Source organism: Amphiprion ocellaris, chromosome 2, assembly GCF_022539595.1.
Source record: "Amphiprion ocellaris isolate individual 3 ecotype Okinawa chromosome 2, ASM2253959v1, whole genome shotgun sequence".
Classification (NCBI taxonomy): Eukaryota; Metazoa; Chordata; class Actinopteri; family Pomacentridae; genus Amphiprion; species Amphiprion ocellaris.
The window spans coordinates 20,980,565-21,007,160 of record NC_072767.1 but is presented as its reverse complement, the minus strand read 5'-3'; the positions used below and the strand labels follow the sequence as shown (position 1 = coordinate 21,007,160).

Here is a 26,596-nt window from a genome sequence, read left to right as displayed (position 1 = left end):
ACATACATAACAAGAAAAGCACTCAGAGTGCAGTACTCCGCCAAGGCTGCTCAGTCGTGTCATTTCCAGCGGCTGAAATCCTGAAAAAATATGTGGCAGAAATCATGGCAACATAGAATTAGTCATTTAATATAGATGTACCCACAAACAAAATGACCTTACGCTGAGCACAGGCGTGTTATGCATGTGTACGTTATGTACGGATACCGAATCGTGTGACCTAAATATGTAGCGGGCGGCAGGAATTGATGGGAAACACCCCCACAATTTAATCAGTTGGTGGTTGTGTCATTTCTGACCTTCCCTGAGAATTTCATCCAAATCTGTTCTTCCATTTTTTTAGTAATGTTGCTAACAGACAGACAGACAGACAAACCAACACCAATTGTCACATAACTCCAAGGCTCCACCTCCTTGGCAGAGTAAATATATATATGTATATATATTTGAAATGTTTTAAAACAGAAAGACATATGATTACCCATGATTAATCTAAAAAAAATACACTTAAATATGTAATAAAATTCATCACCATCAGTGTCTCACACAGAGTGCATTACTGTTTGTTATATATGATACCATAAACTCCACCAGAGATCACAAAGAGTCCACGAATTCCACATTTGAACTTAAATAGATCCATGTTTGATCGGCTAATGTTTAGAGATAGCCTTAATTCTAAAAAAAAAAAAAAAAAAAAAAAAGAAATCATATAGTCACATTATTGCTTATCCCAAAACACCAGTCTTGCCTCAATATTTCCAATACTTTTGCTTGAGTCTGGCCATTACGTCTCCACACAATGAAAATCCCAGTATCACTGATACTTAGTGATTCGCTTTATTTATGCACATAAGTAGTACATTAAGTTTACGCTTTTTTCTACTTTTTATCACCAACTCATTTAGGCTTTTTTGTGTGCGTGTGTCAGTGTGTATTCCACTTATTTAACATAAACACAGTTTGCTGTGTCAGGCCGTTGAGACCAGGCAGTACAGCTGCTTAATGCCTTCATAATAACTGCATTCATTTTACAGCTGGTCACTCTTCTCTGGTTCAGAAGTGTGTGTTGAGTTTTAACTTCTCTCTGTCTCTAGAACTCTGCAAAATTCCTGAAAACTGAGCTTTTGACACAAGGTAAAGGGCATTACATTATCCATCTGAAAGTGGTGTTTTGCCCTCTCACCACTGGGAGGAGCCTCAGATTTTTAATGTATCTTAACAGGAGATCTTGTTTTTGTTGTAGATGCTCCTCAGCTTTGGATCAAACATCCTAAAACTACTCTTCTGTAACCTGTTTTCTTTGGCTCGAATCTCGATCTAATTGTTTGAGGCTTACTTTGTCCATTTTGAGGGTGTATTTTATACTCTTGTCTCATTAACATCCTGTTTGTCTCCCTGTTGGTTTATCTACTGTATAGAAATGCTGCACATCTGAAGTTGTGAAAAATGCTATACACATAAAGTTTACTCATACTGCCTTTTTAATTTTCCTTGGAGAGGCATTTTTTGCTCTGATGTCACACATACATTAATAATATTTGTTTGGACCCAGATGCCCATCATTTGTGTAAATAAAAAGACAACCCCTTTGCCTTTCAAGTCTCACTTTCCCTGGGGCTAAAAAACATGAAAACCTTTACCCTTACAGTCCCAAATGCCCTACAAACGTAGCTTAGAATTAATAAAGTATACCGTTCATGTCTGGTAAGAAATAACATCAACATAAAGCAGTAAATCTTTATTCGTTGGAGTAAAAGCCTCTTTCAAAGCTCTTTATCATAGTTTAATGTAGGAATGCTGTTGCAGCTGCAGAAAGTTTAACATCTTTACAGCGTCTGGTCATTCTGTCCTCTGGAAAACCTTTTTCCCTCCATTAACCGGAGCATTTTACATTCCAAATTTCATTATAATAAACAGAAGAGGGGCTGCATTGGAGCAGTGATACAAAAGAAATACACAATATAGCTTTGTGACCTTTTTACACAAACAGTGGATATTTTGCTGGATAAAGATCAGGAATAAATCTTTCAGAGTTCTCAGTGAGTAGAGTTTGTAGTGTAACCAGTGCCCCTTCTGCTGGTGTGTGTTTACCATACAGAAGGAGCAGTGATGGCGGGACAAAGTCATGAAAGAAACCGACTCACAGAAACTCAAACTACAGCAGAAAAGTCAAGAAAGTAAATGTCACAAGCAGGCTGTTTGTTTGGAAAGTGTCTAGGAAGATACACCACAGCCAGATGAGGGTGTCCACACACCAACTCCTCCCTCTCAGTGATGCCTCAGCAACACCCACCTCTTCCTTTCATTCATTCCTCCACTTCCTCCATCTCACAAGAGCCTCACTCTCACTTCTTCTCACCAGTGAATGAAGGCTGTCCACTCTAGTGTGCTCTTTGTTACCAGGTTGTGTCAAATCTTTTCATATACATTCCCCTTCAAAAACAGCGAGGCCAGTAGACTGAAACATCAGGGTTTGACATCAAACAATGAATATGAGACAAGAGATCAACATGTCAGCTTTTATTTCCAGCTATTTACATCTGAATCTGACACACAGCTTAGAAGATGACACCTTTTGTTTGAACCCACCCGTTTTTCATGTCAGCAAAAGTACTGAAACATGTGACTGACAGGTGTGTTTTGTTGCCCTGGTGTGTCCTCTTACATTGATTATTCAAACAATGAACAGCGCTCAATGTCTACGTTCAGTTTCAGATTTGGGTGAGCGCATGTGTGTGTGTTTGTCTACATAATTACGTGAGAGTGTGTGACTGCAGCTCATCTGATAAGGGGATGTTGACTTGTTACAGAACTCCTCTTCCCCTTTCTAGATGCTTAATCATTCAAACCTAATCAAGTCCACAGATTACTTCATGATGAAAACAAAAGATAATCAGAATAAGAATGAGCTGAAATTACATGAAGGCCACTTAGTGTAGATTGACCTCTGAGTTTAGTTTTGTTTCTAGGGGCCTTATTTGGATGTTTGAACTCCAAAACCGACTCCATAAAATGCTTTATTATGTAAATTTGAGTCTAATTCTACTTACTTCTACTAATGTTGTCGTATCTATAAAATGAAGTCTGCTTTATTGCTTTACATTTCTCATGACTGAAACAAAGTTCTAATAATGTATTAACCTGGCTGGGTGTATGTGCTTTCAGTTTCGATGTGGAGAATGGCCCGTCTGCCAGCTGCAGCCCTCTGGACCCCCAGGCCTCCCCCGGCTCTGGTCTGGTCCTCCACACCAACTTCCCTGGTCATAACCAGCGCAGAGAGTCCTTCCTCTATCGCTCCGACAGTGACTATGATCTGTCACCCAAGTCCATGTCACGAAACTCCTCCATCGCCTCCGAACTGTAAGTAGAAACGACTGCAAATAAGCACATTAAGCCCACATAGCACACATGCTTAAATGCCAGCATTAAGCAGACACACACACACACACACACACACACACACACACACACCGATATGGAATTAGACTGCAAGCGGGGTTACATATGAAAACAGATAATTGCAATTAAAATGTGAATGTTAGCAGCAACTAAATACCTTAATCACTACAGAACACCTGAGGATCACATCTGGTGCAAATCAAGGTTTTTTTTCACTTTAACATTCCCATATGGTGTGTTTACATGCTAGAAGACACATCACCAGTAGTGATGTAAGCTGTCAGCATAGATTATTTAATGAATACAAACCTCTAAATATGAAAGTTTGATACACAGAGGTGTGTCTTTAGGGGTTACTTCTATATTGAAATGCATATACAGAGGAACTTACAGAGTTACAAAGCTAGAACTAGAAAGAAATCAGTTAAGACAACTGTTTGAATGTAACTGTTTAAAATTGAGCAGCCAGATATTTTGACTAAAATGAACTTACATTAATTCAGTTGCTGCTACGGGTCAATTATTTGCTTCCATATTGTACGGCTCACATTCCTCTTCAACGTTATGAACCCCAAATAGCTGCCAACAGGTCTGAAAGGCATGTTAACTTTAAAAACAAATCACAATGTATCAGGGCCAGAAAAAGTACACAGAGAGAATTTTAATTTTTCAGCAGCCCTTGAACTACTCATCTGTGATGTACCATTTGGTTTGGAAAACTAAGCAACTCTCAGCTTACATTTGTGATATTTCGTCAACATCATTTTACTCTACATATGTCATTTAAAAGTTAATTAAAAAATAAACCGTATGTCATAATCAGAATATGCAAAAAACAACAAAGCATCTTATGGTCCTCACCTCAGCTTAGAAGCTGTTACTGACTGAACTGTGACAAAAATTCAAGGACTTTTCAGCTGAACTTCAGGAAGTGTTTACACTGAGCAAATGGATTGCGAGTACAGAAACAACTTAATAATATAAGTAGTAAATGATCTATAATATGAAGAGCTACCATTTTGTCCGGTATTGATAATACATGTTAACACTTTTTTTGTGAAGTGAAAACAAAAGAAATTCAACTATTACTTTTTTAGGATTTACAGCATTAAAACTTTGTCATTCTGCACAAAATCCATCTTTGAGTTCTCTCTACTTCTAGTCATTGTTGTGCTGTTTCCAGTAGAGATGTAGGTCCTTATATTGCAGTGAAAGATGAGCCCACAGTGAATAAAATTGTTGCAGGTGTAAAGAAAAACAGAGGGTTAATGTACACAGACACACATTTGTATGACAAGCTCAAGCAATAAATGCTTTCATTAGTGTCAGGCATGTCATTACAACACACCAAAGACAAGGTGAAGTGAACTTTTATTCTGATTTTATACAGTCCATTTGTTACTATTAGTTCTAAATTAACCCTTTTTTATTACGTCACTCATTTTACATACCTACCCCAATATTACAGTGTCATGCCAGTCTCTAGTGACACTGAACAGTCACTGTATAATAAAATAATATTAAATAAGAGTAACATGTTTCCTTTTGTTTTTTAAGTATTACAGTCAGGGAAGATGCTTTGATATCTTTGACTTATTAAATAGATGATGTCAAGAATCACTGCGCTTTATTATAAAGTATTCTGATACCGTTGAAAATGATTTGCAGAGGACAACAGACATGTAGATAAATGTCAGGTGTTCAGATCCATAACAATTGTATGCAGAGTGTTTCAAATAGTGATGAGTGATATGTGTGAAACTAACACCAAATATTTAAACATTTATACACATTGATATTTATATAATATGATTTAGTATATGATAATTAGAATTTAGACAAAATTCCATGTAAAATGATCAAAATAGTGTTCCACTCTTCATATGTTATTTTAAATGTATTCTTATTTTACATTTTTTTCACAACTTACTTAACTGTAATAAGTTACTTTAACTTTCATTTACTGTCTTCTTGGAGTCACTGAAAGCAACACAATTGTATAACTCATAAAATATTAAGGTCACATTCTATCATGTAATTCCACCTAAATTGGTTTTATGTAAAAGGATCCCTGATGAACATTTTTGGAAATGGGTTTTACTGTGTTAATATAACAAGTATAAAACAACATATTGTGCGTGCTTTTTTTTTAAATTCAACCAAAAGTTGGAGGTTAAAATTTAAATACTGTTCAGTAATATTGAATTATGAGCTGCCCATCATTTAAATGGTATTTTTCTCCAGGTTAGCAGATTTTGCTCATATTGATGGTCACAATTCTCTGCTGCTGTTTGCTGTTAAAGTGCTAATAAACTGCCCCACAGCGGAGTTTCTCTCAATGGATGCTCTATAATGGGGTTAGGTTGAGTTTTAAGGATTTCCTCTATGACCACTGCATGACTCCAGACATTGCATAACATGACAATAACTGGAAACCCACAGATGAGTAATTCAGTCTCCTGCCTCAGCTCAGGTTAGTCTCACTGCAAACACTCCTGTTTTTGACCCGTGACCGTCCTCCCATACGACTCTCCCTCCTCTGACTCCTTCCTTCTCAGTTAATTATAGTAATGAGGCTGCATGGGTCACGGTAATCACTGCTTATTGTTCGCAATTTTCATTTTCTACCTCGACCGAGCAAAGAGAACACATATGCATATAACCTTAATGCAACAGAAACCGGGTACTTGGTGAATATTGTATTTTGAGCATGATTCTAACTATATTGTCTTTATTATGTGTTTGTAGACATGGCGATGACCTGATCGTAACGCCTTTTGCTCAGGTAAATATCGGTTTGTCTGTCACTCAAAATGCTCCTCAGCCCCCTATAAAGCCTGTCCTATATTACCCCCAAATGTTTCATAAGCAGTGAGGTTGTCAGCACTGATTAAATATATTTAAAATATATTAATACCCAAGTGCAGACTTTAAATGAGCATGCAGTGTATAAAAGTAGCATTCGTAAGTAGTTATTCACTGTGATTCTATGCACTACAGCCAGACAAAACAACACAAAAATCTCAATTAAGTTCAAAGGATGCTACTGATTATCTCTCCCTCTGCTTGTTTAGGTTCTGGCAAGCCTTCGAAGTGTAAGGAATAACTTCACTGTACTGACCAATGTCCAGTGTGCCTCCAACAAGTAAGTTTTTCTGACTCAAAACAAGCAGTCAGATATATTTGTGTGTCTTTTTTACTTGAGTAGTTACTTCTGTGATCAGCTCTAAGTTCATATTCACATATGAAAAGCCAAGATTCGAAAAATACATCACAACATGGCACCACAAAAAGTGCTATAAATGAGGCAGGAGTCCACTTAGATACTCTTTAAGTTCATTTTTACCTTCTCTGATTAGTTCAAAATGCATCAGAAGTGACTCAGCTTCTACATGTTTCTCTCAAAAATAATTATAGCTTTTAGAAAATCAAAAACAGGTCAAATGTTTCAGGATGCGCACTGCATTTCCAACAGTTGGTCACAAGGTGGAGGTGTTGAGCTGTACACTGGCTGAGACGTGCCCTCTGACATCACAGCTGTTTCCACCAGTCACAGCAGAGCAGCCAAACTAGTGCAGCAAACAAACACACAGCATGTCATGTGAAAATACACAAAAACACACGGCCTCAGCAGAGTTTTAACATTTTACAGTGGGGAAATTTATAAAAGAAACTGAGCCTGACTTTGTAATAAAAGTGGGATTGCATTTTGGAAATCAAAATTCCATTTTGCGTCTTGAGAAAGTAGAAAATAGTTTCCGACTCTGTGTCATGCAATTGAAATGCTCCTCTATAAGGAAATGCTGTGTTGTGGTGACACAAAATGCAAAAACACATTCATAAATACTGGCACGGGTGTATTGGTATGCATTTAAAATATCTGTTGGACCTGCTGCATTTATTGTGCACTGCATCAAATCCAGTATTTGTCTTCTATACAATTTTATTTTATTGTCTCTCTTCCAAACTAGAGCTTTTTTTTCACACTGATACACATGTAGTCTGTAGTTCTACAAAAATAAGGCTGTACATTTTCCACAAGTCTAACAAAAGCAGCACAATTGTTTAACGCTCCAGCAGCAGTCGCCTTCAGCATCATCACTCCCAGCGGAGGTGTGACTGCAGATCTAGATGTGCTGGAAATATGTATGTAGGCCACCGTTCCCTCTGTTCTGCTCTACAATAGCTCATGTGTGAATGTGTATCAGTCTCTAAAGATGCTAAGAGCCCTCTGCTCTACCGCAGGCTATACTAACACTCAGCTGGCCGTATTGACAACCTGAAGCCTGTCTGACCTACATTCAGCTTTGACGTCTCCACATAGACAAGAGCGGACACTGACGCACACTCATCTACACACACATTGACCAACATATACTGAACTTGTTCCACACACGAGATCAGGCAGACGATCAACCAGTCCCCGCTGGAAGGACATTTATCGACGCCGTCAGCTGCCACTCTTCCACACAAACCCCGGGAACACACACGAACAATCTTTTGTCCCTTCAGATGTCACGTTTTCACTTCATCTATTCGGATTGTGTTTTCTAGAGACATGTTAACAGAACAGAGACCGGTGCCACACGGCACAATTCACTATTTATAGTCAAAGCTAGTCTACAATGTCTGTGAATGCTGAAAAAGAAAATGCACGCAGAGCCTCAGAATAGGTTTGGAGTTTTTCACGTTTTATTTTCTGATATTCTAAATTGAAGATGGTGGGATATTTTTTGCTTTTACAGTAAATCTATTTCTGTTGATCAGTGTCAAAAAAAGCCACATTAATACCCTTTTATTCATCACTATAAAGAATATTTCTACAGACACTGTATAGTGCTGAACAGTATATTTAGATCTCATGTTACGATAACACACGTTTTAGGGTGACTGGATGGATTTGTGCACGTAATGCTGTGGAACAAGCTGGGAATAGAGTGTCGCTGAGATCACAAATGGCCAATGTGTAATGAACATGTTTAAAGAAATAAACACGCACAACTAAATGCTAATGGAGGAGGCTGGAGAGATGCATGAAATTAATTTACTGAAATTAGTGAGGATGCAGATCTCTGTGCTGGTGTTTGCAGATAAAGTGAGCATCACGTGTTTGTGGGGATTTACTTATGTTGAGAAAAGCTGTAGAACATGTGACTGTCACTGTAAAAACAAACTAGTGGAATCTGTTCAATAAAACTGATGCAACAATTGGTTTGTTTGGGTAGTTTTTACCCCATGTTTGAGTGAAGAAAATGTCAATTTGACAGGTTTTACACACTAAGCAAAATGAATCAAATTCTGCATAATACATTTCACAGCAAACTACATATAAAATTGATTAATTTTAACGGCCTCTACAAGCAGTAACTACTTAAGCAATCATTTTGATCATACAGATAAAAATTTACGTTTGTCATCAACCCAACAATCCGCTGCATTAATGGTTTCACAGCTAATTTGCTAATCCAACAAAGGCAAACAGAGCTCAATACAAGGTAACTACCGTGTTTATCTGACAAAAAAATAATTTTCTGTCCAGATGAACGCAGTTGAGGGGATATTTCAGGGGTTTTGTTAAAGTAATTATAATATTAATGATAATAATTGTAAGAGTAACTACATTAGTAATGTTAGCGCAGTACTCCATCAAAGCTGCTCAGTCATTGTATCATTTCCGACAGATGGAATCTTTAAAAAAAAAACAAAAAAACAAACAAAACATGAATCCAGACTATAAGCTGCATCACGTATCATTTTCAGTGTGTTTGCATGTGTGCATTATGTACAGATACCAAATCACGTGACTGAATATGGCAGCTGACGTAGTGTTCACTTGTAGTCATAGCTACAGTGACATTGTGCCGCTATATCGCAATGATGCAAATATTTTAAACAAATCCGTGGATCTAGACTATAAGCTGCATCACTGCCAAAATCAAATCACTTGGTCACTGTGTCATTTCTGACCTTCCCTGAAAATTTCATCCAAATCTGTTAGTCTGTTTTTGAGTAATGTTGGGGACAGACAGACAGACAGACAGACAGACAGACAGACAGACAGACCGACAGACAGACAGACAGACAGACAGACAGACAGACAGACAGACAGACAGACAAACCAACACGGATCGTCACAAAGCTCCATCGCGTTCCTTGGCGGAGTAATGAACAAATTAACCGTAACTATAATGGAACAACATAGAACAAGCCAGTGGGACAGAACATGCTTCACATTTTAGCTAATGTACATAAACTTTGCTACTACAAATTCTTAACTTCCTCTACTTAACTATTACTCCCAACTAATCAATTTGACTAAATAAACATTTGTTATTAAGAAAAGTTTAGCTTTGCTTGAAAAATTGTCAGACTTAGGAGATGGTGTTGATCATGTCAATATCTTGGGGTATAATTTATTATAGTTTTTATGTTGCAGAATAGCATAAAAGTGTAGAATTTGCTCTTAGGTGTATATTCACTTAATATATTGAAGAATTTGGATGTGTTGTATAAATTGTGCTCCACAGTCCTGTATTTCGGTACAATTTCTGTGACTTTCTACAAAGCAATAAAAGGTGTCTGATGACTTGTGACTACATTTTTGATTCCTTTTCAAAAAAAACTGTTCTGGCTTGAGCTGACGCTTGCGTTTTTTGAGAGTTTGGTGGAAAGATCAGTTTGACTCTCAGCAAGTCTCGCAAATCCACCAACCAGCACCAACAAGTTCACTGATTAACACTTTGCATTTGGGGAGAATATATGCTGAAGTGTTTCTTTCCTGGCCACAGTGACTTTCTGAAGTCTCCTTTTGTTATAAAAGGCCAATGTTTCCCCTCGTTTCCAGTCTCTGAGCCGAGACAGAAACAAAAGTCAAACTTTGCATAAAACTGTCTGCTAAAACTCTCACTTTAGATATCAAGTAATACAATGTGTTTGTCATTTTTCTGAGCTGACTCTCGATGAGCTGATTTACATTTGTGCTGGATATTCTTCGTATTGTAATATCTTTCTTTCTCTCTGTGTGTCTTTGGTTCTTCCAGAAGGTCTCCTGCAGCAACAACTCAGCCTCCGATCACCAGAGTTTGCCTCCCAGGTAAGAAGCTCACAGAAATTGTCCTGCTACGTGTCTGACTTCATCAACAACCTTGTCTGATTTCTATCCGACTCAAAACGTTTTTCTGCCACCGTTTGTCCTCGTTCTCATTTTTCTGTCCTCCTCCCTCCCTCGTCTCGTCCCATTTTCATGAATTCGCCTACGTGACGACTTTCGCTTTTTTTTCGCCATCTGTCTCCAGCTCCGGCATTGTTGTCCGGACTATTTTGTCATCGAGCTCATTAACCTTGTTCAAACACAGTTAAACAGGCAGCTCAGACAAACACCAATGAACATGCAGACAAGTATGGCCTATTAAAGATAACGGCAAACCTCCCTTTTCTTCTTTCATCACATTTGATTTAGAGCGGCTGTGTGTGTGTGTGTGTGTTTCTGTACAGTACTGTGTGTGTGTGTGCGTGTGTGTGCGTGTGCATGCGTGTACACGTCTAGGCCAGCAAGAGGCAGTGTGTGAGTGTGTGTGTGAAAGCAGAGATGACTTTATGACCACTATGCAGTGTCTAACAGAATGTGTTTGTGTGTAAGTGAGCGCAATTTGTGTATTGCTTCCGAGTATGTTTGTGTAATACTAAGACATGCGTCCACTTGCACAGCTGAGGGATAAAAGTTCCAAAGCATTTTTGCATATCCCGCGTGTGCACGTGTCTCCTTGGAGTGAAAAGGAATAGAGGTTTTATCCGCGTCGCCACATCTAAAATGATATTCAGGCACACAAGTCACTTTTAATGCTTGTTTTATTATTATTTTATTTCTTTATTTCTGACACTGGGCTCCTTATTCCCGGTGTGGATGAAAATGTCACAGACAGATCTTTGTCAGACTGACTTGGCACATTTCTGATACAAGTGATGCTTTTGTAGTATCACCAGGGCTTCCGACTGACATGTATACTCAGTGCACCGCTGCACTGATTTTCTTCATTTCATCCACAAAATTTTGGTGCAGAATTCTGCATTTTGAGCATTGCGTTCCCATACTCATTATGTATGCAAACAGGAACAAAAATGTTTCTTTCTTACCTTCAACAAGTTCTTTTTCATAATGATGATCTGGAACTCAACTTGTGGTACACAGTGGCGCATTTTATTGCCATTTCCGACTCTTTACTGCTTGGGTTTGCTGCTGCGTGATGCTGAAGCTCTGCTGGGAGGAGGGCTGCTCTGGAGATCAGTCATAGCACAGGACTTCCTTAACACTGATATACAGACAGCAGAAGAACTGCTCTTAGCCACGCTATGGTTGCATTAAATATGAGACATATATCCATAATTTTCGCTGTTTTGTCATAGCTCAGAACTCATGCAGTTTAGAGACAGAAAGTTGCTACCATTTAGTTTTTACATGCAGATTTGGAAATGCTAGCTTGGTGTCTGCAGACAGAGAAACCTCAAACATTTACTGTCACACGAGTAGCTCAAACAATTGTGTAAGGCGTTCTAAGATTTACTCAAAGTGAAACCAAGAGATTTTATCAACCTGGGTGGGCCACACAGAGACACACATACAGACCTGCCAAATGTCAGACGCACTGGGGGCAACCAAAGAAAATCTCACTTGACAGATTTTTGGTTGCATGTACAACTAAAATGGTTGCAATCTGGAGTTGTAATCACCGCCTGGAGGATCGAAGTGTAGCCCATATCATCTTCCTTTACCCGTATCAGTACCTGCGGTCACCTTGAATTATATCACTGTATTTGCGATGTTTTCATTGCACGAAAAAGTGAGCGTCTGTTTCAAAAGCTTTTGAAAAAATACAGTAAAAGACTGTTGTTTTTAATGATATTACAGCTACAAGCGGAACAGCAGGAATATTTTGTTTTCATTGCAAAAAAAAATTTATAAATGCAAAAAACAGTTGCACAGTGTTTAGTGTGGTGCGTTACATGTGGCATGAAGCATGTGTGTTGTACACTTTCTGTTAAGATGTTTAATCCAGCACACACTGGTAAAGATGATCATTCGTTCTTCTGATAAAATACTGACGCATTAAACCTTTAACCGCACATCTGTGGGCAGATGTTCCCACAGCCTCTAGGCAGAACATTAAAAACAGTAACAGCAAATGTGTTGTTGTGTAAAGTGAGTGAGAGATGAGCAACAATGAAACTGAGAACAGTGAGCGTAGTCAACCATCAACTAACCAACATGTTTTAGATGAAACCAGATATGAGATCAGAGCAAGTGAAAATTTAACCTCAGTCAGTTCAACAAAGATAACAGTTTCAGTTACTCCCCTTCTGTCCATAGGCGTAGGATCTCAGCATCTATGTCCCGTCATTCGTTTGGGCTTTTTTCATTTGTGATTCCAAATAGTTCATATGTAGTTGATCAAAACTGTGTTGATTCATTTTTATTAATATTTATTATTCAAATCTGTGACTTCTTGTTAAAAGTGAAGAAACACATTACACTACCTTGCATACATTTATCCATTGTGTGTGTGTGTGTGTGTGTGCTTTATGTGCGTGTGCGTGTAAATTAAGCATCACTCATCTCATTGACGTGTGTGTTAGTGAATATTTCAGCGTCTGATGGTATTTTAAACTTCGCTAAGCGCAGTTTTGAAATCGTGGGCTCACAAGGTGTTGGAGCTAAATGAGTGTTTATTGTGGCATATATGCATCATTGTGAGTAATGTGTGTGTGTGTGCAGTGTGTGTGTGTGTGTGTGTGCAGTGGGGAGGTGTTCCTGTGGCTCTGATTGACGTCAGTGCGCCTGTATGTGGCTTCTGTTGACTTCCTGCTAAAGCAGATGGACTGAGTTTTCACTTCCTTCTTCAGAACCGCAGCTCATCAGGTGCTCTGACTTTGTGTGTGCGTGTGTGTGTGTGTGTGTGTGGTAGAGTTTAGGAAAATATGTGTGTGTGGATCTCATAAACCAGCTCCATAACGTGCACTGTGACCTTTCATTGTAATGTCGTCGCTAAATTACCGGCATGGGTTACGATCGACTTCGTGTCTTCGTCAGTCAGCTTCATGCAAACATTTCTTTAATTTTCCACAAGTGCAACTCTGACCTGCTTTCACACCATTGACTGTTTTACGTATATAAGGCTTTAAACCGCATACAAAGACAATCATTTTATCTTTTTTATTTTGTGTAAATTCCATGAAAACAACTAAATCAACCAGAAGTGTACCCTTCTAGCAACGGTTGTCTGCACAGCCTCAGCCTGATAGTGTATCTTTATTGTTTACATCTAAAACAACATGAAGAAGCCATACTTTTGCATTTGTTCTGTCATGTAAAAACAGTGCATTTATCTTAGCTTATTTAACTTGGAAGGCGGTATTCACAGCTAACCCTAATTTATTTTCTTTTATATATTTTTTTGTTTTGGTATTATAAAGTGTGGTTACACAACACATGCCTCAGTTTGTGTAAGCTACACTAGAGTTAAAACCATTAATTGCTCAATCGATTGATGATAAATACAGCTTTTCCTTTATTTCTCAAAAATGCCATTCATCCACTGGTCCCAGAATTTAAATAGTGAGCATTTATTTGTATATTGTGATATTAAATATATACCATTTTGTGTTTTAAAATCCTTATTTTTGACATTTTATTTTTAAAAAAACAACAAATGATTAGCCAAGAAATTACTTTGCAAATTGATCAATATTAAAATGTGTTTGTGTAAGAATAAACCCAGAAGACGAGTGACAACAGATTAGGATAATTTTATAGCTTACAAAGGCACGTTTTCTATCATAGTGTGGCTACACACAAGGAAAAATTCCATCTTTAAAACTCGTACATAGCTGCTGTAACTTTAATACAATATTCACATCCACAAGTTCCCTTTAAAGTAATTGTTCACATGCTGGATGTTGTATAATGATGCAGGATTTCACTGGTCAAGCTTGATGTCAGATGATTGTTTGTTGGTTGTATACATTCAGCACCTGCCCACTACACAGTGTCAGCTCAGTCCCACTGCTTTCCCATGATCTCAGTCCACATCCTCACCGCACATATTCACACAGCACATCTGTCCGCCACCATCCTCCCCTCTCCTGTTCATTTTCATCCTCTTTGTGCCTTCATTTTTCCTTTTCATTCATTCGTTTGTCTCTCTCTCTATTGGGGGGGGGGGGGCAGGAAATGTGAGGCAGGAAGAGAAGATCAGATTGTTCCTGTTTTGCTGTCTCTAAACTGTTGTAACTTGACGGAAGCCAGGAGGAACTGTGTGTGTGTGTGTGTGTGTGTGCGTGCGTGCGTGCGTGCGTGCGTGCGTGCGTGCGTGCGTGTGTGTAGAAAAATAGGATGCGGCAAGACAAAGGCCCATTGTCTGTGCCCACTCACTGCACAAACATGCACATGCTGACGCAATGATAGAATGCATAAATACCTACAGTGCGGCACATTACTGTGTTACACTCAGGTGAACCTGTTTCAGCTTCTCTCAGGGCACAGAATCAGGGGCTTTTAATTTTTACATGCGGACGAATAATAAGAGCCAAAAGTGAATAACCTGCATATTTTGAATACCTTTTCTGAAAGAGCGTAAATGGGTGTTAAGTCATGAGCTGCAGGCAGGTGCACCTCCTCTGTGAAATGTGTGCTGTGCTAATATTAACAGCAAAGGTGCAAAAAGAAATCCCTTAACAGGCAGCCCTCATATTACCTTTTTACTCAATATAGTATATGCTATGTTTAAATGTGTATGGATTTTGTACGTCTCTGCTCTATATATAATATTTCAAAATATTGAGTGCAATGGGAATAAAGCAACACCCAGATTATTGAGAGATTTTTGTGCACTTTTCTGACCAAGTTGACTCAGTTTACCCGACTGTAAAGCCGCTGATGTTTAAGTCTCCAGATCAAGTTTGGTTATATTCAGAGCAATATGAGGTTGAGTATCACCAGCATTTGCATTATTAGCCAGCATGTTTCACAAATGTAGAAGATGGTGAAAATATTGTGTTGTCTGCTGGTAGAGTTTAAAACTAAACTACTTTCATTCACCCACACTCACTAATCTGAGCAAGTTGCTCAAGGACACTTTGTAGGACACATGTAGACGGGAGGAGCTCGGAATTTAATGTCTTAATGAATTAGTTTGCAGCTTTTGTGATGACAACCATCTAGTAATGGAGTTTGCTCAAATGTAAGACTGCAAACTTAGCGAAAGACATGATAAAGTGACTGTAAATGAGGTTCCATCTTAGTTAAAAAAAACAACATATTTCTGATTGTAGTTACAATTACTGCTTGGAGTATTTGTTATTTGTACTTATAATACAATCTGAATGCGAAAAAGAAGGAAAAGTAGAGAAGCTGTACCACAATTGCTGAAGTCCCCCAGCTCAGCAGTGTGTGTGTGTGTGTGTGTGTGTGTGTGTGTGTGTGTGTGTGTGTGTGTGTGTGTGTGTGTGTACGTGTGCGTGTGCGTGTGTGTGTGTTAATTGAGTTGACCGTGTGTGGTGAGGGCACGTTATGCAACCTGGACCAACAGTTCATCAAGTCCCACTCGTAACCTTCTTCTATTCAGTGGTGAGTGGAAACATCCACAGAGCTGTAATTATGTTCGCCGGCACCTTGTGTTCTAAAGTTTCACTGTCACACTTTGGAAACACAGAGTACACACTGTAATGGTGCCATTTGAAAAGTTATCTGAGTGTCGGTCACGCTTCAGCGGTGGTAAGTATCGTTCTCACCACACAACACCTCATGGTTGTGTTCCTGTACACAAGCAGGTAGGAAATCTACAGCTGTTTTCTCACAAGATAAAGGCGGAGATGCCACAGATTAAGGACGCACATAACTGGAAAGTTTCTCTGTCATAGGTCAGAACTAGAAGAACACCAAGAGATACAGGAAATTTCAAATACCACGAAGTTAAGAAGACTTATCACACATCTTTTTTATCTACTTTCATATCAAAGTTTTTGCACACATTATGTGGCAGTGTGCCTGTTTCTGACTTTAGAAGCATTTGCTCTTCAGATTCCTGCATCTTTCAACATGACTCACTCACTGAGTATTGTAACGAAACTGTTTCAGGAGGCTCATTGTTTTCACAGAGCCGTCACCACGTCACAATCACTAGCAGGTTAGTGAGGTCTGCTTGCACATGTGCCATAAATTTCCACATGATAGGGAGCCACCGACCCAAAGCAGCTGTTTTGTGTCACGGTGTCATAACAGAGTCAGGAAGTATTCTGTCTCATTTCTGCAGAACGTAGCTGTGAGAACCTCACCAAGGTACGACCTGACTTCCTGGTTTAGTCGACCTCTGTGATGAAACGCTGTCATACAGGATATATGCGAGGCAAAGGGCTCTTGAACTCTCTGGACTTTAGCAAACACACACAGGTGTGTTTGCATGCATCTGGCTGACTGGTAATATAGAAAGGTGTCAACAAGTTGGCTTTTTAATTCCCATTGTTCCTTTCCATTGTGTAGGTGTTTTCGTACGAGGCGGTCAGGCCCTCCATGACATTTTCCCGAAAAGAAGTCGTACTTGTTATTCCGTGGGCTCTACACAATAAGTATGGGGTAACTGTAGCGGTGAGAGGTGTTTGTACTATATGGATCTGTTATGCAATAGGGTAAAAAAACAGTGCATGTTTGTGGTATATGGTAGTTCACATATGGGGAACGGCTCTCAGCAACTTTCTCTTTGTCTTTGACCAGGAAATTCTTTGCTGTGTCTTAGGGAAAAAGCTTGTTCTAAAAACACAATGGTGGATCAAGAAAGTGCTGCTGCTATATTTGGTCATCAAAGCTTTGTTTGTGCCCAGAATTGACATCACTGATTAACGCTTATGAAAAGTTTGCATAATGTTGTATTTGAAGCTTTTGAATGTATCACATGCTCCCCATTTGTAAATGAAATCTCTCACAACCAGGGAAGGGTTAATTAAAATTGATTGCATTTCAGGCTGTGCACCTTTTTATCCTCAACCAATCTCCTGAGCTTCGGTTTTAGTGATCAGTTAAGAACTGCATCACGAAGTAAAACATACGTGGCTTAATTTTTCATGAGCTGCAAATCCAATCTAATGAATCTTGTCTTTGTGAGATGACTAAAACTCGACTCATACAACCGTGACCCTCAACTTTTAAGGAATAAGAATGTCTCATCCTCGATCGCCTTTAAAAAATGCACAATTTCTGTGTGTTGTTCTGGGCTGCGGTTAAGAAGAAGAAATATAATCTTTCCTGCATAATTTCATCAAGTCACGGAAACGGAGAGCGGAGCAAAGGGCAGTGGATGAAGAGTGCCTCATCAGTCTCCTTGAACGTTATTTAACACAGGCCTCAGACGACCGCAGACTCCCTGCAAACAGTGGCCTGGTGCGTGCAGGAATGCAGTGAGGAGGTCACAGAGAGGAGGACAGGAGAGACAGAACGGGAGGAAGGATGAAAGGAGGAGATGAGAAGTGATGAGGTGAGAGGACAGAGGAGATAATGGTCGTCCTGAGAAGGGAGGAAGATTAAGTGAGAAGGAGCCGGAGAAGATATTGATGCTGGAAAGAGAGCTGGAGCTGTGAGATCTGTCGAAAAAACAAACAAATGGTGAAACAGAAAGGCTTTCAAAACTTCTCGTGGTGCCACATAAAACTGTTGTCAGGATTTAGTTAATCGGCCTGCTTTTTCTGACTTCATGACTATCCAGCGAACCAAAACGAAGCAATCTAAACTGCAGCTACAGTTAGCAACCGACGGAGCCGTAGCCTCTGCTGTCTACTGATAATGCCCATTTTAGCCATAAACCTGCTCCGTGTTTGCTCAAAACTTTTACTGCATCCTGTTTGTAAAAGAAAATAACTCTGCTGTCCCAGGATATCCAAGCAGTTGAACAGATTACCAACAGTTTGTTTTTGTTTTTCTCTGTGGAGGTGCTTTTGACTATAAGCAAATCATTTGCACAGTAAAAAGCTTTTTGTGTGTGAATTTATGAATGGCAGTTTTGTTCAGTGCTGGAAGTATTAATGCGGAGGTAATGGTGACCTACTTTGAAATAAACACTGCTGGCTGCAAACTCCTTACCAGAAAAAAACGTCACACACAAAAAGCACTATATCCAGGTGTGGCGAGCTGATTTTTACCTACACCTGCTACCAATTTGCAACATCGATAAAGAATTGATCTGACATGTAAGCTGTTCAATTCGCACCTGCAAGAAGTGCCTTAAAAGTAGATGTGTAACCTGATTTAACTTGGTAAGGATGACTTACTACTATAATTTGTCTTTAGGTCTTCAGTTGTCTGGTCTGAGCAGCAGTTTTCCTTGAGTTGCTACGTGATGTCCATCAGCTAATTTTGTTGTTGGTAGAAACACTCATAACACCATATGGCGATCATGTCCATGTGTTGCATGTATCAACATCCTCTGGGGGCCACATGTAATGCTACTTATCGGTGGCCACACAAACACAGCAGCATTTATTTGCCACGTTCTCATAATCGGTCGTCACGTCACGTGACGCACTCGGCTACAGCCGGAGGCTCCAGTGGCAGTAACTCCTCCACAGCGGGGCACCTGTCGGCAGCCCTCCACTCCAAACAGAGACAAATATCTTCCACAGAGACTCTCTTTAACACTAGTGTGTACGGTGGAAAGATAGAATTCTGTTTTTTGGGTGAAGTTATTAATTTGAACTAAGTTTTGTATCAGCCAGCAAAAAATAGATCAAGATCAGGTTCCTTTAATCTGCTGCCTAATTCAAAGAGAAAATATCTGGTATTAGCTTGTCTTTTTCATGTCATGTTTAAACATGACACATAAATGAGCATCCTGGCATTTTTTTTTTGTTTTTTTTTAGCATTTAATGCACAAAAAATAGCTTTGGGTTGGAATTTGGTGATGTAATTCATATATCAAATTATCAAGGGAGTAAAGGTCTCTGTTGAAGTTTCCCGACAATTAAGAGACCATCTGAAAGCTCAATTAATACATTTTCTTTGAATAGGAAGAAGAATTTACTCTCGCTTTCATTTAGATTTGCCATTTTGCATCAGAAACAACATGATCTTCCCTTTGGGGCTACAAGCCATCTTTGGTTGGTGAGGTAATGCTGGATCATGGTCTTGATATGGCACCAGTCCAATGAGGGGACGTTATGGCTGGGCGAGCATGTCTAAATGTAGATACAGTATCCACCACGCTATCATCCTGCTTCTCAGCTCACATTCTGCTGTGCACGTCCACAACAAGACGGTCGGCATGGCAGCGACATGCTCTCCCTCCCCTCCCCACTGGCTCCTTCTCTTACTTTCCTCTGCTTTCAGGTGTCCAGGTATTGAGAAACACAAATTCTTGGCACTGTTTCCCTGTTTGTTGGAAGCCAACAGGTCTCAGTATTTCTGTCCTTGGGTGTCTTGTATTACCTGCCCTCTTTACTCCTTCCTGCTACTGGCTGCTTTAATGGCCTCGGCGGGGCTCACACAGCAGGCTTGGCTGGTGGACGTAACCTCATCCAGCCTCATTAGACGTCACGTATGAACGTTTGATGCCAAGAATTAGTCCAAAATTATTAGGCAACAACATGCACAAAAAATTATTGGAGGATTTCTTTGACACCCCCTTCTGACTGGTATCCAGGCAGACTTGTCCCATTGCTGTGCAGGGTGAGCAGGTGAAACCTTAGAGAAACAACTTATGTGGCGGCAAGAGGGTTTGGGTTTCTGTGACGGGAACTGTTTAGACAGCTGACAGGAAAGGCAGTGATATCTGAAGAATAAATTTCCCCACTGATTTACGGCAACTGGTCTTTAAATGTGTGCACTTGAATCAGTTGTATTTATCCATGCCTGACTGACTGGGTGAAAGGTCCTTTTGGGAGAGACCTGTGCAGGCTGCATGTTTATTCACTGGTGTGTGTGTGTTGAATCACATTTCTATGAGGATGCAGATAACTACTGACAATATCTGATAACTGTTTGCAGCGTCCTGTAAAGTTCAACACCGGTTATGTAACAAATAGAGTAGTATTCATTTTGCAACTGATCCAGTTTAGTCGCTACTGTTAGGGCATGATTTTGGAATTAAACTATTTTGGATTTACGGTTTCACCACTATAATTCACTTTGTACAATTTTGTCTAATTTAAAGGACTTCACAAAAATGACTGAATCACATCATTCACATGTTTTAAAAAGCTAACCTCTGCTTACTGGTATCAATATTTTTATAATCGTCCACTTGACTTGACAAACTGCTCCCATTATGGAAAATAATATCACAATTTTGAGTTGGTCCAACTTAATACATCGTTAATAAATAAAAGTGGCAAAGCAAGAATTTAACCAGATCTACTGCTATTTAAACTTCAAAAGTGACATATGAGATATTATATTTTCCCATCACAAAATGAATAAATACAGGTTTAAATTGGCTCCTTTTTCTTTTCTTTTTTTTTTTTTTTAACAATAAAAAATTAGAATATTTCCCTTCCAAACAATATTCACACTTACCACCATAGAAAGATTGGCTTAGATTCTCTCAAAGTTATAAAGTTTGAAAGCACTGGGTCTGTTTTGTAGCTCTTTAATTCATAATTTCACTGTTTACTTTATTCCCAAAAAATCCTACTTGACACTAAAATACAAATCAAATACAGATATATTTAGGTCTAGGTGTGTGTGTGTGTGTGCGTGCGTGCGTGCGTGCGTGCGTGCGTGCGTGCGTGCGTGTGTGAACTCAAGTATCACTAGTCTTCAAGTCCATGTGATATGTAAACACAAATCACAGAACACTGGCAGGTTTATATGAGCTGTTCTTCATCCCAAACCTTCCTAAAGCTCCTTTGACCGTATAAGCGCTCACACTCCGGGACGTCCCTGTTTTGAATGAGCGGCAGGATGCGGTCTTCTGTCAGAGGACGGATTTGTGTCAAGAAATGCGTCAAAGTCGGCAGGTGCAGTCTGCATGCAAGCCTGTACACAGATGACATAACAGAAAATGTGATTGCATGCAGAACCACAGCGTGACTAGTGTGTGAATGTCCATGAATCAAGCGTGTGTTTGTCACACAGACACCTTTCTGTCCAGGGAAGGAAGTCCGTGCAGCGCAGGATTGTGACACTAATGAGGAAACAGGCCAGTGGGACGACAGCGACTTCCTCATCCACTCACACAGAAAGCACATGCTCTCCCCCAGGTGCTAAGACACCACCCGCAGGCTCTTTTTCTGCAGCAGTTCATCCATCTTTCTACAGGGACAAATGAGTTCCTTTGGCCTGACAGGGAGACAAAGAGCAGACAGGGCCTGATCTGCGTCACAAAACTCAGCATGAAAACACTCCTTCATTACTCCATTCACAAACTCGCTGCCTGGTTGGTCTTTAACCTCGTTTTACATAATCATTTTTGATCTTGAATAAACCGTAACTTTTGTGATTACATAATTTTTTGACAAATAAGAAATTCTAAAGTTAATTTTCACATTTTCTGCATAATGTACATTTTTAGTTCGCAGCTTTATCTGGTATTGTACAGGTCAACTAAGCACAGAGAGGCTGTACTGTATCACAGTAATGCTTCATGAATGCTTTGTTTTGCACTTCACAGCGCCTTTGGTGGTTAGCACTGTTTCCTTGCAGCTAAAAGATCCCTGGTTTCTGTCCCTACCTTCCTGGGATCTTTCTGCATGGAGTTTGCATGTTCTCTGTGTGCATGCATGGTTTTCTCCAGGTTCTCCTGCTTCCTCCCACAGTCCAAAAACATGCTGAGGTTAACTGGTAACTCTAAATTGTCCATAGGTGTGAATGTGAGTGTGATTGTTTGTCTTTCTTTCAGGGCTACTGGCCTGCGTTTTATCAACATTTTGTCAGCGTGAGGTATTTAGTATTTTTTTGTTTTGGGCTCTATCCAGTGCTTCCGTCATAAGAGACATTTATCTAATTTCATTTTAGATCTGAGGGGAAATCCACTGAGAGATTTTACTTCCTTTTTGCGCTGGGCTCTTTTGACACAGTTTCTGATTTTGCTGCAGTCTTTATGTTTGCATTTCTATGGTGAAACTTTTGTTGAGATGTTTCTTTCACAAGTTTCATCGCGCACAGAATTATGTATTTACCTATTCATAAGGTGTTGATATTAACACCCCGGTACTCAAACATTGAGGGTTCTCTAGTATTACTCAACGTCTTTCAGACAATGAATAATATTTTGTACACTTTGTGCTGCACATGCGGTACAGTACAACATGTGCAATGATGTCGATCAAGCACACACTAACGGTGACTTTTTCAGACCTGTGCAAACACTTCAGAGCCACAGCTTAACCAGCTTGAGCGCTAACAGGTGTATGTAGCGTTGGGTTGTGTAAGGTGTTCTGCTGGTCACTGCTTTTGTTCAGTTTATCGAGGGAGAAATCAGTGTCGAGAGAAGAGTCTGTTCTTGGTGATGGCAGATAAAACTGTTTACCGTCAGTCTCTGTGAGAAAAAGACAGACCTTCAGTGTTTGTTCTACACTGGGATGTGTATATTGTACCCATGAACCAGTTCTTACTGTCTGGCACTGAGTGTGTGACTGTACACAGTGAGTGTCTATGTAGATGTGCAGCAGTGGCACGATAATGCCGTCTGCAATGGGAAGACTCTGCAAAGCTGTTTGCTTTTGTCTGTCTCTGTTATGTTTGCTGTCCTGTGCGCGTGTTTCAGAGTGTGTGTGTGTGTGTGTGTGTGTGTGTGTGTGTGTGTGTGTGTGTGTGTAGAAGATGACATAATGGCATAATGAGGTCAATGAACTAATCAAACAATGCTTTGTGTTTTTGAATGGCAGATGAAGAACAGCAAAGAAATGCACTTAGGCGTCTCTACAGTTTATTTCACTTGTATTTAAGTACGAAAGTTTCTTTGTGGTGGAAGTTGTCATTATTTCAACTCGAAGCACATTAACTGGGAGGCATAAAATTCCACCAGAAAAATCTGAGTCACGTTCTGTTTTGATGGATCGTTACCACAACATATTTTCCCTTTTAATTCAGCATCAGACTATTTTGTTAATGACAAAAACATGTTCCACTTAGCTCCAGTGCATCTACAAATACAGATATTTTTAGCTTTAGCTATCCATGTTTTAAAATGTTTCTCTGTCATTTAGGCCACAAATACAACAGGGGTGAATGTTTTGGTTTTTTTTTCTGTGAAAGCACCATTGAAAAAAATGTAAATACTTCACCAGCACCATACAACAACTAGGGATCACTTGTGGTGAGATTATTTTGAGAATAAACGTTCCATTTCCACTTTTTACTCTTTAAACCACAAGCTTATGAATGTTTCTTTGCCCTCTCACATTTGTAGTCACCGTGGGCTCATTTTTACTGCAGTATAATAATAATAAACAGAACAATCGTTGCAAAAAGAGATGAGATGGCATTGATGGCACATTTTTTGAGTCCAAGATAAATTTCCCCAAATGGGACAATAAAGTATATTGAATTGAATTAAAAAGTAGAGAGAACTAAATGTCTTTTTTTGCAGTAGGATTCACATATAATTTCATTAATGATATTTAAAATATATATAATAATAATATTAAAGTTGAATGTCATATATTATTTTCTAAAGTTGGTTTAACATTTTTCCAAGTTCCCACATGTGTTATCAATAGTGGAAAGAAATGATGGCCCTACATATATACATACATATACCATACATATTTTACTACTTAGATTTTTAATGTGTTTCCATACTTGTCTCTTATCTGCTTTGTGCGAACATAACCTGCACTTCAGCTGAATAGTTATGTGACTGTTGTGGCTCAAACTAAGTGAGTAATGGCGTTTTGCTTACTCAGAGCAGTACAGAAATAATTGTATTTTTAGCAGGATCTGGTTAAAACAAACACATTTTTTAATGAGTCACGAAGAAAAATAAAGTAACTTTGATGAAATATTATGATTTTTAGCCTAGATTTGGTTAATATTCCAGACAGGATTCTCACAAGATTAGTTGAAGGACCTCCAGAAATCTGATGATTTTTTATGTTTTTACATTTTTCCCCTGCGATAAATAATGTAACTACGGTGTTTTTGTTTTTTTTTTTTAAAGATATCATTTGGGTTTTGGGGTTCAGAGGGTTGAACTGATGTGAGAAGTCCCTGAGATACTCCAGAAACATTATCTACCGAGGAAGCTCATGTGACACAGTCAAAAGCTCCAGCACTGCTGAACTGTTTTGCCAACAGCCACGTCTTTCCAGAAACATTGTTCCAATCTAGACACTGGATCAGCTGTTTCCACTAAAGAAGCCGTCCCTAGAACTGTCTACATTGACCGTGGAGCATGCAGAGTTACACTGTTTCCGAAAAGGGAAGTTGCTGTTGAAAGTTGAGCTGAAATTTTCAGAAACAGATGTCTCAAAGCAGGGGGTAAATTAACAGCTGATTCACAAGTGAGGTGTGCTCTTTCCCATTTTAAATGTATAATGTGTGATGAATGGCAGCAAACATGAGGAGGTATTTGCACAGTTTCAGCTTTTGGTTTCAAACTAAAAGCATATCTGGTGTTTATGGCTCAGCCTCCCAAATGAATGATGAATGCCGCCTCCAACAGTCCTATTTTTAGCTTTTTATCATTTAATTAAAAGGCAGATGCAAGTTTTTGCCAGTTTTTTGAGTTGAATACTGTGTCTCTTTTAGGAAGGGGACAGTGTCAAACTCATTATGAAAACCCTGCTTTTTCAGAGGTGCTTGACCCATGGGCACATATTATCCAACTGTCCTTTGAGTGCTCATCTCTCATTCTCACACCCTTGTTTTAAAGCGTGTTTATACCCAAATGGACACTTGTGTTTTATGTGATTAGAATTTTGATTTGGAACAATGATCCACTCATAGCTGCCTGCATCCTCACATAACTCCTCGATGTACTGTGGCACGGAGCTGCAAAGAGCATGACTAATGGGATTGTAGCGGTATGAACAGCGAGCATCATAAGTAACAGTACATCACACGCTTTGCAGAACTGAACTATGGATTAGTCTCGCCCCCCAAAGATTCTAATGCCTCTGTTACTTTAATTTAGGTTCATAGCCTCTTCTACTTCTTATTACCCCTGACTGCAGAACAGCCAACAGCTTTAGGAAATCCAGACAATTCATTTAATCTGCCCTTCATATTGTCTATGTTTGATCTCAAAAGCTAGTTCTGTTTGTTTTATATTATAAAACATTGAGATTTAATAATGAGCCAAGGTCTTAGTAAAATCCTGGTGATACAGAGGAGTTTTTAAAATGGGGTTAATAAATCTGGATCATCTTCTGCCACTGAATAAAGGACACTTTATCCTTCTGTCGCAAGTTCCCATAACTTCACTTTGAGATAAAGGCTGGAGGCTGTCATTGCCAGACTGGGCTGTGGTGCACGCCCAAATACAATAGATTTATTTCTTAATATCTCAAAGTTACAGTAAATCATAATGAATATCATATTCATGTTGTGGCAAAATTAATGACTTGCAGCTGATTGTGGCTTAATATCTGAGACGTCATCTTACTGGCTGGGATAATGAGACCGCTGTCATTTGGGGTGTCAACTGCCTAATACGACCAATAGCATGACCAAGGCCTCTTCTGGTCTCCTTTGACTGTTGTTTGTCAGAGGTAAATGCTGCTTTAATTGATGTACATGAGAGGAGGTTGGGGTTGATGGAGGTCACTGTTGGCTGTTTACTACCAACAATCATTTGTTTTTTAAAGCCATGACCTTGACCTTATACAGTGGGCGTGGAACTCAGAGTTGATGGTAAATGGCATGTGGATACCCAGATCAACAAGGTGTGCATGTGTGGTTTTTCTCTGGGTTCTCCGGCTTCCTTTCACGGTCCAAAAACATGCCAAGGTTAACTGGTGATTCTAAATTGTCCATAGGTGTGAATGTGAGTGTGATTGTTTGTCTCTATGTGTAGTCCTGTGATAGACTGGTGATCTGTCCAGGATGTCTCTGCCTTCACCCTAAGTCAGCTGGGATAGACTCCAGCCTCCCTGCGACCCTAATAAGCTAATTAAGCAGTGTATAGATAATGGATGGATAGATGAATGGATAGGATGTCTTTTTGTTTATATTTGTTTGTGTTCCTGTTGCTCTCACACACAGGTTGTCAACAACACA

At 39.3% G+C, this 26,596-nt stretch overlaps 1 protein-coding gene across 3 annotated transcripts in view; it reads left to right on the top strand.

Annotated features, from left to right (window-relative positions):
- pde4ba (phosphodiesterase 4B, cAMP-specific a) overlaps positions 1–26,596 on the top strand; it is a 204,834-nt gene that overhangs the window by 135,042 nt on the left and 43,196 nt on the right. For all 3 annotated transcript variants that reach the window (XM_055015852.1, XM_055015857.1, XM_023290081.3), the window contains 4 exons: positions 3,169–3,363; positions 6,151–6,187; positions 6,477–6,547; positions 10,443–10,495. In XM_055015852.1, the coding sequence (XP_054871827.1) occupies positions 3,169–3,363; positions 6,151–6,187; positions 6,477–6,547; positions 10,443–10,495 (356 nt within the window). The remainder of the gene's footprint in view (positions 1–3,168; positions 3,364–6,150; positions 6,188–6,476; positions 6,548–10,442; positions 10,496–26,596) is intronic.